Below are 18038 nucleotides of genomic sequence, written 5' to 3'. Positions count from 1 at the left end.
CCTCTCTAGTATCTACTCTGTTGAGGCTATTGACAGGTTCTCTTAACTGGTGCCACAAACGCCATTTCATCTTGTGCATAAATTTATACATGTCCACCTTAAGATCAAACAATTCCTGATGGAAACTGGGGACAAAGCTAAGTCCACGTTCAAGAACGGAGCGTTCTGCAGAGTTAAATGCTTTCCCAGACACATTAATGATCAGGGTATGATCGTCAGAGGGTGTATTACTCACTCTATGCTCACCGCCCCCACTACACATTAGGACTCCAGCATTGCTATTCGCATCAAATGTACTCACATAGTCAGAAGTAAGCTGTAATGTTCCCGGGCCTGGTACTAGCGGCGGTTCTGGCTCCTTGTGACTCGTTTCTGAGTAGGTGACGGTGGTAGACGTTGCGCTGTATAGCGATTCCTGCTCGGCTGTGGCCTCCTTGCCGACGGGTCCCTGGAGCCCTGCGCCGTCATGCGCACTCCATCTCTGCTTCCTCCGCCTGTGTCTACGGAGGCACCTGCCTGAAAAAAACGTCTAGCGCCCTCTGGCTGTTCAATGTCGGACTCCGAATCTCCTAGTCGACTTTGTGGACGAGGCTGTAATCCCTCAAAACCTCTCCTTACTCTGCGCTGTGCACGTCTAATCAGGCTCCATGTGTAGACTTGATTAGTGGCGTAATCCTGTGCATCCCTTAGAAACTTCTGCTTCTTGATCTTTAAGGTGAATTCCTTAGTCTCTTTAATCAGATCATCCAATTTAACTTTAAATTGAGCATATTCATCTGTCTCCTTATGCGCCAGTTCATTTTTTAAACGATCAATCTCTGCCCGAATCTCAATCAATTTAGGATGGACATGCTGGACAGTGAGGTACATCAAATCCATAGAGCATTTATTCAGTATACCTTGCCATTTTTTCAAAAACTCCTGGTCATCCTTACAAAAAATAGGAGTCAAAGTAATTCTCAATCCCCTTGGAATGCGTTCCACCCGTAGATATTCCGTGAGTGTGGATACATGCAGTGAGAGATTCAGTTCTTTTAAAGCCAAATCCTCTATCTGTTTCTTTAGACTTTCTACAGGGTTCGAGTCCTCAGACGTGAAAGTATAACGGACCGATCCTCCCAACGCTAAAATGGCCAGTCTCTCCTCATCAGAAAAGCTATGGTACTCAGTGTGAGTATTATTTTCAGGTGCCACCTCATCCTGTGACATGATTGTATCAAAAGGCGATTCTTCGCAAAACAGGAGCTTCCAGAACAACGGATCCAATCGCAATCCACAGAAAAAAAGAAGTTCCAGAGCTCAACTGTGTGATGATATCAACACCAGGGAGTCGACCAGTCAGCACCTGGATCCATCAAGGTGCAGAAACAACAGGCCAGCATAGAAAGATAGACTGGGTCTCGACCTGGATTAGTGCAATTATAGCAAAACTTTTATTCCATAGCAGCAGAAAGCACACAACGTTTCGGCACTAGGCCTTTGTCAAGTGTTACCAAATACAGCAAGTGTTCACAAACATATAGCAAACGACATAAAAAACACGCCCCAAAAGTGGGCGGGCACAAAAGCTTAAAGGTACAATAAAGGGAGCACATGGCCAACAATTTAAAGTGACAGTACAATATACAAAATTACAAAAAGCACCTCAAACTAAAATCATCATTGAGTCCGTTGGGAGCAAGAGTACTTAGCTTATCAATCCATCTGCTTTCACGTCTTAATAAAGTGGTCTGTGCATCATCATTAGCAGCCGTAAATACCTTCTCCAGAACACACCAGCGTAGATCACTAACGGTGTGATTGCATTCGAAAAAATGTTTACCTATGGGAGAGTCGATTTTTTTATCAGGATTATCAATGTACTTCCTATACAATCTGATATTACTACGATGTTCATTAATGCGTACACGTACTTCCCGTGTAGTCTGTCCTACATAGCCCATACCGCACGGACATTTCAGAAAATATATCACATTGGTGGTCATACATGAAAATTTGCCATTCACTTTAATTCTTGTCCCTTTCATAGGATGACATACATAGTCCCCTTTAATAATGCTAGAGCAATTTTGACAGTTAAGACATGGAAATGTCCCCAATTTCTTTGGTAAAAAAGTGTCTCTCACTGGTGTGGTGTGCTTCACATCAGCTCTCACTAGCATGTCTCTGATACTCTTACCTTTCCTATAAACAAAAGGCGGGGGGGGGGGGGGGGGAATTTTGGACAACACAGGGTCTGCTTGTATAAGAGTCCAATTATCCAATATGCTTCTTCTGACTAAGCTGGCATGTGTGTCAAAAGTAGAAATAAATTGTACCCCCCTATCATATTGGTGCTTAGGCCTTTTACATCTCAGTTCTGACCTGTCCATTAGCGCAACAGTAGATGCTATATATTCCACTTCATCTTTCTTATAACCTCTTTCCATAAAATTTTTAACAAGCCTGCTCGCCTGTTTGCGGTAGGTCTCATCCGTGGAAGTGATACGTCTAGCACGGATGAACTGGCTTTTAGGAAGGCCCTTAATCAAAGAATGTGGATGACAACTATTCGCCAGTAACGCATTATTTCTATCTGTGCTTTTTTTTATACAAATCTGTGTGAAGCACACCATCACCACCAAAATTTTTCCCACCCCCCCGCCTTTTGTTTATAGGAAAGGTAAGAGTATCAGAGACATGCTAGTGAGAGCTGATGTGAAGCACACCACACCTGTGAGAGACACTTTTTTACCAAAGAAATTGGGGACATTTCCATGTCTTAACTGTCAAAATTGCTCTAGCATTATTAAAGGGGACTATGTATGTCATCCTATGAAAGGGACAAGAATTAAAGTGAATGGCAAATTTTCATGTATGACCACCAATGTGATATATTTTCTGAAATGTCCGTGCGGTATGGGCTATGTAGGACAGACTACACGGGAAGTACGTGTACGCATTAATGAACATCGTAGTAATTATCAGATTGTATAGGAAGTACATTGATAATCCTGATAAAAAAATCGACTCTCCCATAGGTAAACATTTTTTCGAATGCGATCACACCGTTAGTGATCTACGCTGGTGTGTTCTGGAGAAGGTATTTACGGCTGCTAATGATGATGCACAGACCACTTTATTAAGACGTGAAAGCAGATGGATTGATAAGCTAAGTACTCTTGCTCCCAACGGACTCAATGATGATTTTAGTTTGAGGTGCTTTTTGTAATTTTGTATATTGTACTGTCACTTTAAATTGTTGGCCATGTGCTCCCTTCATTGTACCTTTAAGCTTTTGTGCCCGCCCACTTTTGGGGCGTGTTTTTTATGTCGTTTGCTATATGTTTGTGAACACTTGCTGTATTTGGTAACACTTGACAAAGGCCTAGTGCCGAAACGTTGTGTGCTTTCTGCTGCTATGGAATAAAAGTTTTGCTATAATTGCACTAATCCAGGTCGAGACCCAGTCTATCTTTCTATGCTGGCCTGTTGTTTCTGCACCTTGATGGATCCAGGTGCTGACTGGTCGACTCCCTGGTGTTGATATCATCACACAGTTGAGCTCTGGAACTTCTTTTTTTCTGTGGATTGCGATTGGATCCGTTGTTCTGGAAGCTCCTGTTTTGCGAAGAATCGCCTTTTGATACAATCATGTCACAGGATGAGGTGGCACCTGAAAATAATACTCACACTGAGTATCATAGCTTTTCTGATGAGGAGAGACTGGCCATTTTAGCGTTGGGAGGATCGGTCCGTTATACTTTCACGTCTGAGGACTCGAACCCTGTAGAAAGTCTAAAGAAACAGATAGAGGATTTGGCTTTAAAAGAACTGAATCTCTCACTGCATGTATCCACACTCACGGAATATCTACGGGTGGAACGCATTCCAAGGGGATTGAGAATTACTTTGACTCCTATTTTTTGTAAGGATGACCAGGAGTTTTTGAAAAAATGGCAAGGTATACTGAATAAATGCTCTATGGATTTGATGTACCTCACTGTCCAGCATGTCCATCCTAAATTGACTGAGATTCGGGCAGAGATTGATCGTTTAAAAAATGAACTGGCGCATAAGGAGACAGATGAATATGCTCAATTTAAAGTTAAATTGGATGATCTGATTAAAGAGACTAAGGAATTCACCTTAAAGATCAAGAAGCAGAAGTTTCTAAGGGATGCACAGGATTACGCCACTAATCAAGTCTACACATGGAGCCTGATTAGACGTGCACAGCGCAGAGTAAGGAGAGGTTTTGAGGGATTACAGCCTCGTCCACAAAGTCGACTAGGAGATTCGGAGTCCGACATTGAACAGCCAGAGGGCGCTAGACGTTTTTTTCAGGCAGGTGCCTCCGTAGACACAGGCGGAGAAAGCAGAGATGGAGTGCGCATGACGGCGCAGGGCTCCAGGGACCCGTCGGCAAGGAGGCCACAGCCGAGCAGGAATCGCTATACAGCGCAACGTCTACCACCGTCACCTACTCAGAAACGAGTCACAAGGAGCCAGAACCGCCGCTAGTACCAGGCCCGGGAACTCTACAGCTTACTTCTGACTATGTGAGTACATTTGATGCGAATAGCAATGCTGGAGTCCTAATGTGTAGTGGGGGCGGTGAGCATAGAGTGAGTAATACACCCTCTGACGATCATACCCTGATCATTAATGTGTCTGGGAAAGCATTTAACTCTGCAGAACGCTCCATTCTTGAACGTGGACTTAGCTTTGTCCCCAGTTTCCATCAGGAATTGTTTGATCTTAAGGTGGACATGTATAAATTTATGCGCAAGATGAAATGGCGTTTGTGGCACCAGTTAAGAGAACCTGTCAATAGCCTCAACAGAGTAGATACTAGAGAGGATAGTGACATCCCCTTGAGATTAAAGCCAGCTAGTAAGGCTGAGGCTCCTATCACTAATGCCACCCTTGATGTGTTCGAACAAACAGTGTTACATGAGTTAGAAACACATTGGGAACATGAAAAATACAAAAAGACTCATAATATCACTTTGAAAGAGAGGAATGCTTTAAAACAACTACAGAATGATGGCACAGTGATATATAAAAAAGCTGATAAAGGGGGAGCCCTAGTAGTACAGGATGCTAGCAATTATATCATGGAGCTACGGAGACAGGTAGAAGATATAGAGACTTACACTGCTTTATTAAATGATCCATCCCTGAAGATAAAAACTGAAATTAAAGATACAGTGGGGAGAGCCCGTGATAATGGGCTAATATCCAACAGTTTGAAATGTGCATTGATTAAGGAACATTACAGAATACCAGTGCTATATACTCTGCCCAAAGTACACAAAGACCCTATTCATCCTCCCGGCAGACCGATATTGTCTGCATCGGATTCTCTGTTGGAACCTTTGGGGATCTACATTGACAGCATACTCCAGCCTGTTGTCAAGGACATTCCACAATGTTTGCGAGATACCACAGAGTTTTTGAATTTTTTGACGGGGATAAATGTTGACGAAGTCAAGTATTTGGTAAGCCTGGATGTCGTGAGTTTATACACGAATATACCTCATATTGAGGCCATTGAGTCGATTGGCAGGTCATTAGAGAGTAAAGTGAACCCCTCTTTCAATCTACCCTTTGTCATGGACTTACTTAGTTTATGCTTGAGGTCTAATTATTTTAGGGTGCAGAATGATTTTTTTCTACAAGTAAGGGGGGTTCCGATGGGGGCCCCTTATGCACCCACATTGGCAAACATTTTTATGGGGGACTTTGAATTGAAATTCATCCTTGGAAATGACATATTTAAAAAGTGGGGCCTCGCATATTGTCGGTACATTGACGATCTGTTTTTTTTCTGGACAGGGTCAGAGGAGGATTTGAAGGGGTTTGTAAGAATCCTAAACAGCTGTCACAGTTCCATTAAGTTTACCCTGGAGTTTCATAAGAGCAATTTGCATTTTTTAGACGTGGATGTATATTTATATGATGGTGTGCTTCACACAGATTTGTATAAAAAAAGCACAGATAGAAATAATGCGTTACTGGCGAATAGTTGTCATCCACATTCTTTGATTAAGGGCCTTCCTAAAAGCCAGTTCATCCGTGCTAGACGTATCACTTCCACGGATGAGACCTACCGCAAACAGGCGAGCAGGCTTGTTAAAAATTTTATGGAAAGAGGTTATAAGAAAGATGAAGTGGAATATATAGCATCTACTGTTGCGCTAATGGACAGGTCAGAACTGAGATGTAAAAGGCCTAAGCACCAATATGATAGGGGGGTACAATTTATTTCTACTTTTGACACACATGCCAGCTTAGTCAGAAGAAGCATATTGGATAATTGGACTCTTATACAAGCAGACCCTGTGTTGTCCAAAATTTTTCCCACCCCCCCCGCCTTTTGTTTATAGGAAAGGTAAGAGTATCAGAGACATGCTAGTGAGAGCTGATGTGAAGCACACCACACCTGTGAGAGACACTTTTTTACCAAAGAAATTGGGGACATTTCCATGTCTTAACTGTCAAAATTGCTCTAGCATTATTAAAGGGGACTATGTATGTCATCCTATGAAAGGGACAAGAATTAAAGTGAATGGCAAATTTTCATGTATGACCACCAATGTGATATATTTTCTGAAATGTCCGTGTGGTATGGGCTATGTAGGACAGACTACACGGGAAGTACGTGTACGCATTAATGAACATCGTAGTAATATCAGATTGTATAGGAAGTACATTGATAATCCTGATAAAAAAATCGACTCTCCCATAGGTAAACATTTTTTCGAATGCGATCACACCGTTAGTGATCTACGCTGGTGTGTTCTGGAGAAGGTATTTACGGCTGCTAATGATGATGCACAGACCACTTTATTAAGACGTGAAAGCAGATGGATTGATAAGCTAAGTACTCTTGCTCCCAACGGACTCAATGATGATTTTAGTTTGAGGTGCTTTTTGTAATTTTGTATATTGTACTGTCACTTTAAATTGTTGGCCATGTGCTCCCTTCATTGTACCTTTAAGCTTTTGTGCCCGCCCACTTTTGGGGCGTGTTTTTTATGTCGTTTGCTATATGTTTGTGAACACTTGCTGTATTTGGTAACACTTGACAAAGGCCTAGTGCCGAAACGTTGTGTGCTTTCTGCTGCTATGGAATAAAAGTTTTGCTATAATTGCACTAATCCAGGTCGAGACCCAGTCTATCTTTCTATGCTGGCCTGTTGTTTCTGCACCTTGATGGATCCAGGTGCTGACTGGTCGACTCCCTGGTGTTGATATCATCACACAGTTGAGCTCTGGAACTTCTTTTTTTCTGTGTTTTTTTTCTGTGGACAGCTGCACAGGGCGCCAGGGGGAGAGGCAGGAGGGTGGGTGGGGGGAGCGGGCAGAGCGAAGTTTCAACTCACCTGCCTCGATCCTGCACACAGCCTCTATCTTCATCCTGTCCCGGCGTCTGTCGCTCTGGTTCCGAGAGGGATAGCCAGTCTGCCGCTGTGCTGCCTCCGCTCTCCTTTCTCGCGGCCACTAATCTGCACCACATACCACAGATAAACTGTAAACCAGTGTACTTCAACCTCTCCCCGCGCGCACGATTCTTTGTGCCGACTGCGCGAACGCTCTCCCCCTCGCGCACCGCGGCTGCATAACATTGCCTGGCAACTGAGAGAAGTGAACTGTAATGGATTGCGGAGACACCGCCGCGCGGTCTGGCAGTGGGGTGGCTATCTCCGCGTTCAGACCGGCGGTTTCCGCACAGCAGCATGCGTCTGGTTTGTCTGAGCCTAGTAGTGCCCATAGATGGAGGAGGCAGGACCTTTATGCCAGTAGGAGAGGGACCAGCTGATCAGGACGATCAACTGATCCCAGCGCAGTGGGTGATTGGCTGAACGGTGCTGGGCGGCGCTGAGGAGCGCTGCACTATATATACATCTTGCCTGTCAGTTGCTGGTTGTCTGCCATTGCGAATACTTACGTGTAAGCACTCAGACCAGTCAGATCCCACAGGGTGTTAGAACCAGGAGGACCTGGGAATTCACACTTAGCCAGATTACGCTTGTGTTATATGTTAGACCAGTTCCAGGGTGTTGTGACCAAGGACCTCACACCCAAGCTTAGGGATACTGTGTCATTGCTGTGTTATACTTTAGACCAGTTCCAGGGTGTTGTGACCAAGGACCACACACCCAAGCTTAGGGATACTGTGTCATTGCTGTGTTATACTCTAGACTAGTTCCCAGGTGTCAAGACCAAGGACCTCACACCCCAGGCTAGAACTCTGTTATATTTCTATGTTATGACTATTTGCTCTGTCAAGTAAAAAGTTCTGGGGTAGTGAGCCCCTCAAGGTGCGATCTGGCCACCCAACAATCAATCGGCTGCTCCCATATTAATCACTAGAAAAATATGTAAAAAGAGGAGAGGAGCGCTCTGAGATTTCCAGCAATAAAAGTTCAAATAACACGAGTAAAGGTCTCACCTAGTATTAGTGTGGCTGGTACAGCGTACTCAGCCGCGATTCGCATGCGTCCTTCTTAGGCAACCGGGGACCGGGCTCTCCGTGGCAGCAGGGCGGAGACAGGGCGGAGGTGACGTCACCAGCTCCAGATTCCCTTGTGATGGTAGTAAGGACGTCTGTTCAAACACACGCTGGAAAGCGTGGTGAGCAGCGTCCAATTATCCGCGAATGATGGAAGTAAAGGCAGGGAAATTAAAATGGCCACAGTAATGCAATATGGCACAAAGTACATATGGGACTGTAGATTTAAAATTCATTAAAATGACGTGAGGTCTAGATCTGACAGAGATCTTTTGAGCCTCTCTTTCCTGAAGAACTCCGTAATTTGTGGATATGTGGGGACAGGGAGTCGACTTCTGGATATTCGTTGTGGGATTGGAACCCTGTCCCCTCCTAAAAAAATCTTACAGGGAGAATCGCCAGACGGGGATCTATATCTAGGGGGTCTAGTGATGGTATTCACCATCTTGTCTGCATCACTATCACCCTCAGGTGCACTTTTAACAAGTTCAGCATGTATTTGGGCCTCAGCAATCAACTGAGCACTATTGGTCAAAGGACCAATAGTGGGCAGTATGGCAAGGGTCTGGGCCTCACTTACCAGTTGCAATGCACTGACCAGTGGACTACAAGGGGCGATAGTGGGTAGGTCTGTATAAGAGTTTTCCAGCGACGTTTCAAGGCTATCATCCGCTGCCATTGCCAGCAGTGATGCAGCGGCCTCAGATGAGAGTCCATCCATGCTTGGCTGCATAGTCTCGGTTACAGTGGACACAGATATGGGGATAGAGCTATTCCTAGATGCACCAAACTTTGGTCTGGCCCCCATAGGTGGCTTAGTTGTTTTCTTGGAGTTATAGAAGACCCTTGTACCATTATTCTGGGTGATTCCTGTCTGGGTTAATCCTTTAGAGATATTGACTCTTTCTCTGTAGTTCAAATATTTGGCCTTTTTCACAGGGGGTTTGGGAACAATCTCTCATAGCGTCCATAAGGGGCGGAGCATATTCCAGGGTGAGGGGATGCATGGTGTTTTGCTCTGTCGACCTTTCTCTTGCCTTCTGATTCGGTACCACTGCATATCTGCCTACCTGTTGCCAGACTCTGCCTGTACCCGGTTACCGAATCAGTCTTCTGTCTCTGTACCTCATCTGGTCGTGTGTTGCCGACCTGGTCTGCCCGACCTTCCAGGCTGTCACTCTCCCTGAGTGTTCAGTCTTTCTGTACTAGCAGTGACACCATTCCACCAGGTGTCAGCTGCAACCAGGACTCCCGCTCCTCAGAGAGTCCGGCCTGTTAGCAGCCAGTGGCCTCTTCCTCTGGAGTCCCCTGGATGCAGTACAGTCTACCATCTGATTATTATCATTCCTGGTTGCCAGGTCTTCACTATCAAGGAGATAGTTTCTGCACTGCCTAGGACCACCTGCCCCTCAGGTGGTTCTTGGCCAGGCTGCCTATATCTCTCGCTTCTCGGGAGATAGCCTACAGCAGGGGTGCCCACACTTTTTCGGCTCGCGAGCTACTTTAAAATTTGCCGAGGCCAGGAGATCTACCAACGTCCCAAATGCTAAGCACGCCCCCCCCCCGACGTAGGTTAGCCAGGTGTATGTGCCTGCAGCATAGGTTACATGCCCTCAGTAAAGGTTAGCAAGGTATATGGGCCCTCAGTATAGGTTAGCCAGGTATATGGGACCCCAGTGTAGGTTAGCCAGGTATATGGGCCCCCAGTGTAGGTTAGCCAGGTATATGGGCCCTCAGTGTAGGTTAGCCAGGTATATGGGCCCTCAGTGTAGGTTAGCCAGGTATATGGGCCCTCAGTCTAGGTTAGCCAGGTATATGGGCCCTCTGTGTAGGTTAGCCAGGCATATGGGCCCCAGTGTAGGTTAGCCAGGCATATGGGCCCCCAGTGTAGGTTAGCCTGGCATTTGGGCCCCCAGTGTAGCTTAGCCAGGTATAGGGGCCCCCAGTGTAGCTTAGCCAGGTATAGGGGCCCTCAGTGTAGCTTAGCCAGGTATATGGGCCCTCAGTGTAGCTTAGCCAGGTATATGGGCCCCTAGTGTAGGTTAGCCAGGTATAGGGGCCCCCAGTGTAGCTTAGCCAGGTATAGGGGCCCTCAGTGTAGCTTAGCCAGGTATATGGGCCCTCAGTGTAGATTAGCCAGGTATAGGAGCCCTCAGTGTAGCTTAGCCAGGTATAGGGGCCCTCAGTGTAGCTTAGCCAGGTATAGGAGCCCTAAGTGTAGCTTAGCCAGGTATAGGGGCCCTCAGTGTAGCTTAGCCAGGTATAGGAGCCCTCAGTGTAGCTTAGCCAGGTATATGGGCCCTCAGTGTAGCTTAGCCAGGTATAGGAGCCCTCAGTGTAGCTTAGCCAGGTATAGGGGCTCTCAGTGTAGCTTAGCCAGGTATAGGAGCCCTCAGTGTAGCTTAGCCAGGTATAGGAGCCCTCAGTGTAGCTTAGCCAGGTATATGTACCTGCAGCGTAGGTTAGCCAGGGTCCTCTGGACTCCTGGGACCTCCGGCAGGCAGTCCGCTGGCCAATAAGAATATCGGGGAGAAGACGGCAAGACGCGGCGAGGAGAGAGGGAGGAGAGAGGCGGCGCAGCCGCTACGTCATGGCTGGGGGCGGCGCCGGGCATGTTAGAAGCACGCACGTTGCAGGCTGCCCGGCGCCGACCCCAGCCATGACGTAGCGGCCGCGCCGCCTCTCTCCCCCCTCTCTGCTCGCCGCGTCTTCTCCCATGCATTCTTATTGGCCGGCAGCTAAACATGCTGCTGGCCAGTGGCCACAAAACTTAATGAGACGCGGCCAAGAGGCCGCGATCTACCGAGAAGGCGGTCGCGATCTACCGGTAGATCGCGATCGACCTATTGGGCAGCCCTGGCCTACAGGTTCATCATACACTTTACTTATTAGGTGTCCAGAGGTTAGTCATACTTATATTATTGGTGGTTCTGCAGATCATCTATAATCAGGTATACATCTGTATTGTTGATGATTTTGCAGATCATCAATGATCAGATTCTCTCTGTCTGTGTGCTGACACCGATCGTTACATGAACGCGACGAAATATAGGTGTGCACTCCCCATTCTTTCCAGCACACCACAGTCTTACCTTGACTCGCCTGCAGGGATGCTCATCCGGATTTTGGATATCCCGGATATCCAACCGTTTTTTGTACTATCCGGCCAGATCCCGGATAGTTGAGCAGAAATCCGAATAGCTATCTGCGGATAGTTTGACAGCTGACCCGGATATCCACAGATTTCTCCCGGATATCCACAGATTTCTCCTGGATATCCGAATCCAGATTACAGGTTCGGTGGCAAAAAGTACACACACACGCTCCTCCTCCTCCTCTAGCCTTCCAGGGATTTGTAGGCTGTCAAAAGCAAGCTCACATACATTGGCCAGGAATCAAACCCAGGTCCACTGCTTTGAAGGCAGCTATGCTCACCACTATACTACTGACAGCACTACATGCTGAAGCCAGCCTAGCATGTACCATTATGATATACCCAAGAGAAAAATGAGCTTGCTTATTTGCCTAATTTGCTAGATGAAAGCAGTGGGACACATGGTGAAACTGCTTACAAGATTAAATTCAAGACTTCAGAATCAGAAAGATCATGTGCCCCCCTGGATGATGCTGGTGTAACACACACAGCAAAGGACAGCAATTTGAAGTCTGGAAGATTCCATGGCAAGGGTGGGAAGGATGAAAAGCTAGGTGGCCATGCAACCCTTCCTGCTAGGCCATTGCCTTGCCTCTTGTGTTCAACAGTTGTCTGAAGAGAACCCCAGATAGCCATTTAGCAGCAGCTACATACACACAGTCCTTGTGGCACAATTGGTTAGTACATTTGGCTGTTAACCGAAAGGTTGGTGGTTCAAGCCCACCCAGGGATGGCTTTGCATTTTGTGTTCAACAGTTGTCCGAAGAAAACCCCAGATAGCCATTTAGCAGCAACTACATACACACAGTCCTTGTGGCACAATTGGTTAGTGCATTTGGCTGTTAAGCGGAAGGTTGGTGGTTCAAGCCCACCCAGGGATGGCCTTGCCTTTTGTGTTTTGTGACGGGAACTAATGTACCCTTCTTAAACTTGAAGATTGTATACAAATGTAAGCAGACTGCAGAGTGGCGCAGCAGAAGTGTGCTGGGCTAATAACCCACAGGTTGATGGATTGAAACCATCCTCTGCTAGGTATGATTTCATTTTTGCCCCTCGCTTTATTGCATGGGCAAAACGGTTTCCATAGCCCTGTAAGAGAAAGTGTAATAAGGGCCCTGCCGTAACATAGCTATTACAGTAGCTAAGACTACTCCTGGACCTTTCTTGTAGTTGAAGAGATGAGTGAAATGGCTGGCTTCAGCCTGTAATGTTAGTTGACCTGGGTTTGACTCCCAGCCACTGGTGGTATAGTGGTGAGGAGAGCTACCTTCTAAGCCGTGGACCTGGGTTTGATTCCCGGCCAAGGTTGGTTTTTGACATCCTACAAATCCCTGGAAGACAAGATCCTCCTCCTTCAGAAGGGAGGAAAGGAGTAGGAAAGAAGGTGTTTTTAAAGGTTAGAAATGTTTTTAAAGCATTTTAAAAGGCACTTCCGGTTTCTCTATCCAGATATCCAAATAGGTTGGATATCCGCGGATAATGCGTTCGGATATCCGCGTTCATGCAGATATCTAAAAAAGGTCGGATTTGGATATCCGAACCGGATCCGGATATCTGAATATCCGGATCCGGATCAATTCGGATTTTAAAAAGTACTATCCGAGCATCCCTGTCGTCTGTCCTTTTCACCTACCCTCCTGAGTCAGCAGCCTTCAATGCACAGCTGCTGACCTAGAGTTTTCTTTAACACATTTTCACCTCTTGCATTCACAGGCTAAAACCGGAGTGTCCGTAGGAAACCCACACAGACATGGAGAGAACATACAAACTCCTTGCAGATGCTGATCTGGATGGGATTTGAACTGGGATCCAGCTCTTGCAAGGCGAGAGCGTTAACCACTACGCCACTGTGCTGCACACACCACTGTGCTGCACCGTACTTACAGTAGGAAGTTACATTCACTGGTGAAAATAGTTACTGTATATTATCCATAGTACTATTCATTGAAAAAGTGGTCTGCAGTAGGAACCTCCCCCATGCACAAAGTTACAAAAATTAGTTAATGAGAACCCAGTTAAATAAATAAGTACAAAACATTGTGCCTCTTTATATGTGTATAAAATGTGTGCAAAATGACAAAATGACCTAACGTTACTTACTTGCAAATAGCGAAGAGTAAAAGTATGTGAACCTATGGCATTCTCAGGTTGATTTATCACAAGCATTGTGGGTTTTTTTAATTATCATTTTGGAAAAAAAAACTTGTTAGAAAACATTTTATGTACAACAAGAAAATTGATGTTCTGTGTGTGGGAGTACAGTGGCAGTTTTAACATTCCCTTGCAGTGACAAGGTAACATGCATTGTACTATTAGCGCAACCTGCTTTACAAAGTTAGCATAGCTCACGTTACCGGTGTGGTGGTGAGGCCTAAAGATGCAAAAACATGAGTGGAAAAAAATTTCAAATTACCTGACTTGGGGTAGGTGACATTGTAGACATCATCATCATAGACTTCAAATTCATTTTCTACAAATTTAAGTCTGTCTTCTGAATGAACCTTTGCGCGAAATTGGACACCTTTGCATGTGAAATCGTCAAAAGACATGTTTACCTGTAAAACAAGGAAGAGGTGACAAAAAGGTAATGATATGCAATAAACTGCTTGCAGTCTTTAAAGCAGTAGGATCAGCCATACTATGCCAGGGAAAAAAAACACATATATAAGTAGATACATACTTGATCTACTTACATAACACATGTATTATACTGTTCACGTTTTGATTTCCGTGAATGTTATATAGTAAATGACGAGAATTCTGTTAGTGGTGGGGGCCATGTCTTTTGCCCACAGTTAAGGCTAACTCGTGATGTCATTTCTGCCCTTTACTTTTTTTCTTGTCTCCTCCAGTCGCTGAGTCGCCTCAGCCTTGCTTGTAAACACAAGTGAGTAGGGGATTAGGTTTCAGATAAGCAGCTGTCAGGGAAATAAAGGAAAGAGGAGGAATACATTATAGATAAAAAGAACCCCCAGCATGCAATTCTTTGGCACCGACTACTGAAGGGCCAGTGCTCCTTACGTATGTGATAACTCCAAATCATAACAGCAGAAAAAGTTTTGAAAGTTTTGAAAGCAGGATTAGCATCTTTATCACTTAATACACTCAGACCAGTTGCTGTTGAAATTTGATTTTTATGGTGACAATACCGCTTTAACAGTATTTGCATCAGTCAAGCTCAGGTACCTCTACAAGACTGGCAGTTTCTCATGTATGTGGTGTCCTAGATAGCATGTGGTGACGCCAACCGACAACAGTCTTACTATGCCACAGTTGCCATTCAGGTCTCATCCACTAGGGGCTTCTCAAGGCAATTGCACTGTGAGCAAAGTAAAAGTTTAGAACTGGATGATGTGCCCCTACATGATACAATCTCAAATGTATGTACAATAGGTAAAAATTATCAATTTGTGCTGGTAATCAGGTATTTTGCTGCCACCACTCTCCAGATTGTAAGGAGGTGGAGAGACCTCAGAACCTAACTAGCAGATCACATAATTTATAAGGATAAACAATACAGTAGTGTACATATATATATATCTGCGCTAAGGACTTATGATACTCCAAAAAGCTGCCAGAAGTTAAAGTCCTCAGATTGACTTTCTTGACATACACTTCTCAAAATACTTCAGCGCTGATTGGCATCAATATTTCAAATCCACCACCACACCCTTCACAGTGCAGGCTTACCAAGCGGATGAGAGACCCAAGTTATAAGGTCTAAGCGTTCTGTGGTAATCCATCAACGATCAATACTTCTCCACCATACATAAAGAAGTCCTCTCTCCAGAATCCGTCACAGTTATCCTCAGTATAAAACCATAAAAAAGATCTAAGTGGACTCTGTTTTGTTTAAAAACATCAACTTTTAATTGCTCAGCAAAATATCATAAAATTACTCACATCCGGGCCCTTTTCAAAGGGACCCACAATGTAAAAGCGCGTTTCAATAATGTAAAGTGCCGTTGCCTCACCAACCACTCGTAGGCCCAGGCCCGACTGGTTTCGCTATGGCGTCATCAGCTAGCCCCCCCTACAATCAAGTGCGATCACATCCATAGTATTACATTAGCAAGAGCTTTTCAAATCACAAAGCGCTCAGAAAAGCTCTCCTAGTGGGTTCCAGGCCTTTGACTGATTTCTCCATTCACATAAGTGCTATCAATAGATGGTAGGTCATAAACAATAAGATGAAAGAAAGGAGGCATGTGTCCCAACTATCAATAAATGGATTGCATATTTGCTTTCAGTAAGGCGTTATGAATTCACACATATGAAACTCGAGTATTAAACCATGAAATATTACTGAGAATTTTATTTCTTAGCGGCTGTTTGTGAGGATCCACCAGGAAACCTCTAATGGTGCCCATACATGATACAATAAATAAGTTCGATTTTCCCGTTTATTTGATCTAAATGATCGAATCAAATGAAAGTTGAAAATATTTTTTTATGCAATCAAGAAATTCGAACGACTATCCTGTTTTTTCGAGAAAAAACTGATCGGACATGCTGGAAAAATCTTTATATTCGATCTAACGGAATAATCAAACTAAATGGACGTATGTCTTTTTTCAACCAAAATAACTATGTAACTATGTAAATTATCACATCAAAAAAAAAAAAAGAAAAATTGTACCATGTATGGGCCCCTTTAGAGTGTGTGCTAGACTGGCCATAATAATTCCTGACAAAATGGTTCAGTTAGCATGCCCACAGTGCCCAGAATACAATGAATTATGCAAAATATGGATAGATCAGCTAATTAACTCTATGTTCTGCCTGGGATAGCTGGAAAGTTAATCCTTTAGCAGCCCTGGCTGCTGTAACACTGTAAATGAGATATGATCATGGCCGGATTTGAGGCAAGGCCACATAGGCTGGTGCGTAGGGCTCCAGGGAGCAAGGGAGAGCAGTGGGCACTGAGGTGCTGTAACGATTGTGGAATTCTCTCCGTGATCAGCGCACAGAACGTGCGCTGACACTGTGGAAATCCTCCACAAGCGTATAATTTGAGGGAACCCAGCAAAAGGTGCAACGCACCTGTAGAGGGAAATTCCTGTCGGCAGGTGGAGCTGTGGAGTGCGGAGGAACAGCTCCTCTGCCCTGCCTCAGACGCCAGACAGGAATTGTACGAAGGGAAGAAACGTAGGGCAAGATAGCCCTGAAAGAGAGAGATCAAAGCGACAGAGGGTATGTGTGTCCACCAATCTAGTCGCCACCCTGCAACGATGAACACACAACCATGAAAATCAGGTGAGAAGGCAATCGCAAGAGATGGCAATTGCTAACAGCGACACAAGACTGAATAAGTACAGATGAGGAATGTATGTATGTCCACCAATCTAGCCGCCAACCTGCGACGGTGGACACACAACAGAGGAAACCAACTGAGAACGCAATCGCAAGAGAAGCGATTGCGAATGAGAATGAGCACAGGGACAGAATGTATGTGTATGCACCAATCTAGTCGCCAACCCGCGACGGTGCACACACAACAGCAGAAACAAAGTAGGAACGCAATTGCGAGAGAGGCGATTGCCAGAGGTGACACAAGGCTTAAGCAAGACAGGGCACGAGAGTAGCAAAGGCACAGCAAATCATACAATGAGAAGATAAGGAAAATAACAAACGCTAACTAAACGCGAACACCGCACTCATTCGCAACAGCGAACGCGTTTACAGCGCGGTCTCCGCGTGTTAAGCACAACAGAGACAAGTACGCCTAACTAACCCCTGCCACACAAACACGAAACAGAGAACGCGAGCGCTTGCTTAACGGTTACCTCACCGAGCCTACAACAAGCGTTCGTATCAGACAAGACAGACAGACGAACGGGAAGAAGGATAGGAAAGATCCACTGCTCTTTCGCAAGAGCGAGTGCGATCCGGGTAAAGTAACAGAGCTAGCAGGATCCACTGCTCTTACCGCCAGAGCGAGTGCGATCCAAGTATAGAAACAGAGTTAGCAGGATCCACTGCTCTTACCGCCAGAGCGAGTGCGATCCAAGTAAGACAGGGCGATGAGATAGCTGGTAGCAACCGCTGCTCCAGCTATACTCCAAGAAAGCAGATCAGAAGGATCCACAGCCGCTACCGCTAGAGGCTAGTGCGATCCAAGCAAGACAAACAGAGGAGATAGCTGATAGCAACCGCTGCTCCAGCTATACTCCAAGACAGACAGAATGATCTCTTGACGACCACCGTTGGCGACAGGACAATGGCAACAGAGAGGCAATACAGACAAAACAGATAAGCAGGCTAACTGCACTAGAGAAGCTGCCTAGTGCAGTCCCCAGAATTACTCTAACTATAACAATCCAACAGGAAAGGCTGACACTCCAGGAGTGATTTAACAAACCGTTATGACCAGCAAAGCCTTCT

The 18038-nt window shown here is 45.3% G+C and overlaps 1 protein-coding gene across 1 annotated transcript in view; it reads right to left on the bottom strand.

The window, feature by feature from the left end:
- The window catches only part of LOC137522800 (sulfotransferase 2B1-like), an 84798-nt gene extending 70595 nt beyond the window's left edge, over nucleotides 1–14203 (bottom strand). The window contains exon 1 of the mRNA XM_068242892.1: nucleotides 14068–14203. Within this exon, the coding sequence (XP_068098993.1) occupies nucleotides 14068–14203 (136 nt within the window). The remainder of the gene's footprint in view (nucleotides 1–14067) is intronic.
- Between the last annotated feature and the right edge of the window lie 3835 nt (nucleotides 14204–18038).

This window comes from Hyperolius riggenbachi, chromosome 6 (genome assembly GCF_040937935.1).
Source record: "Hyperolius riggenbachi isolate aHypRig1 chromosome 6, aHypRig1.pri, whole genome shotgun sequence".
NCBI classification, from domain to species: domain Eukaryota; kingdom Metazoa; phylum Chordata; class Amphibia; order Anura; family Hyperoliidae; genus Hyperolius; species Hyperolius riggenbachi.
Note: the sequence above shows the minus strand (reverse complement) of the source record. Positions and strands in the feature narration are given on the sequence as shown.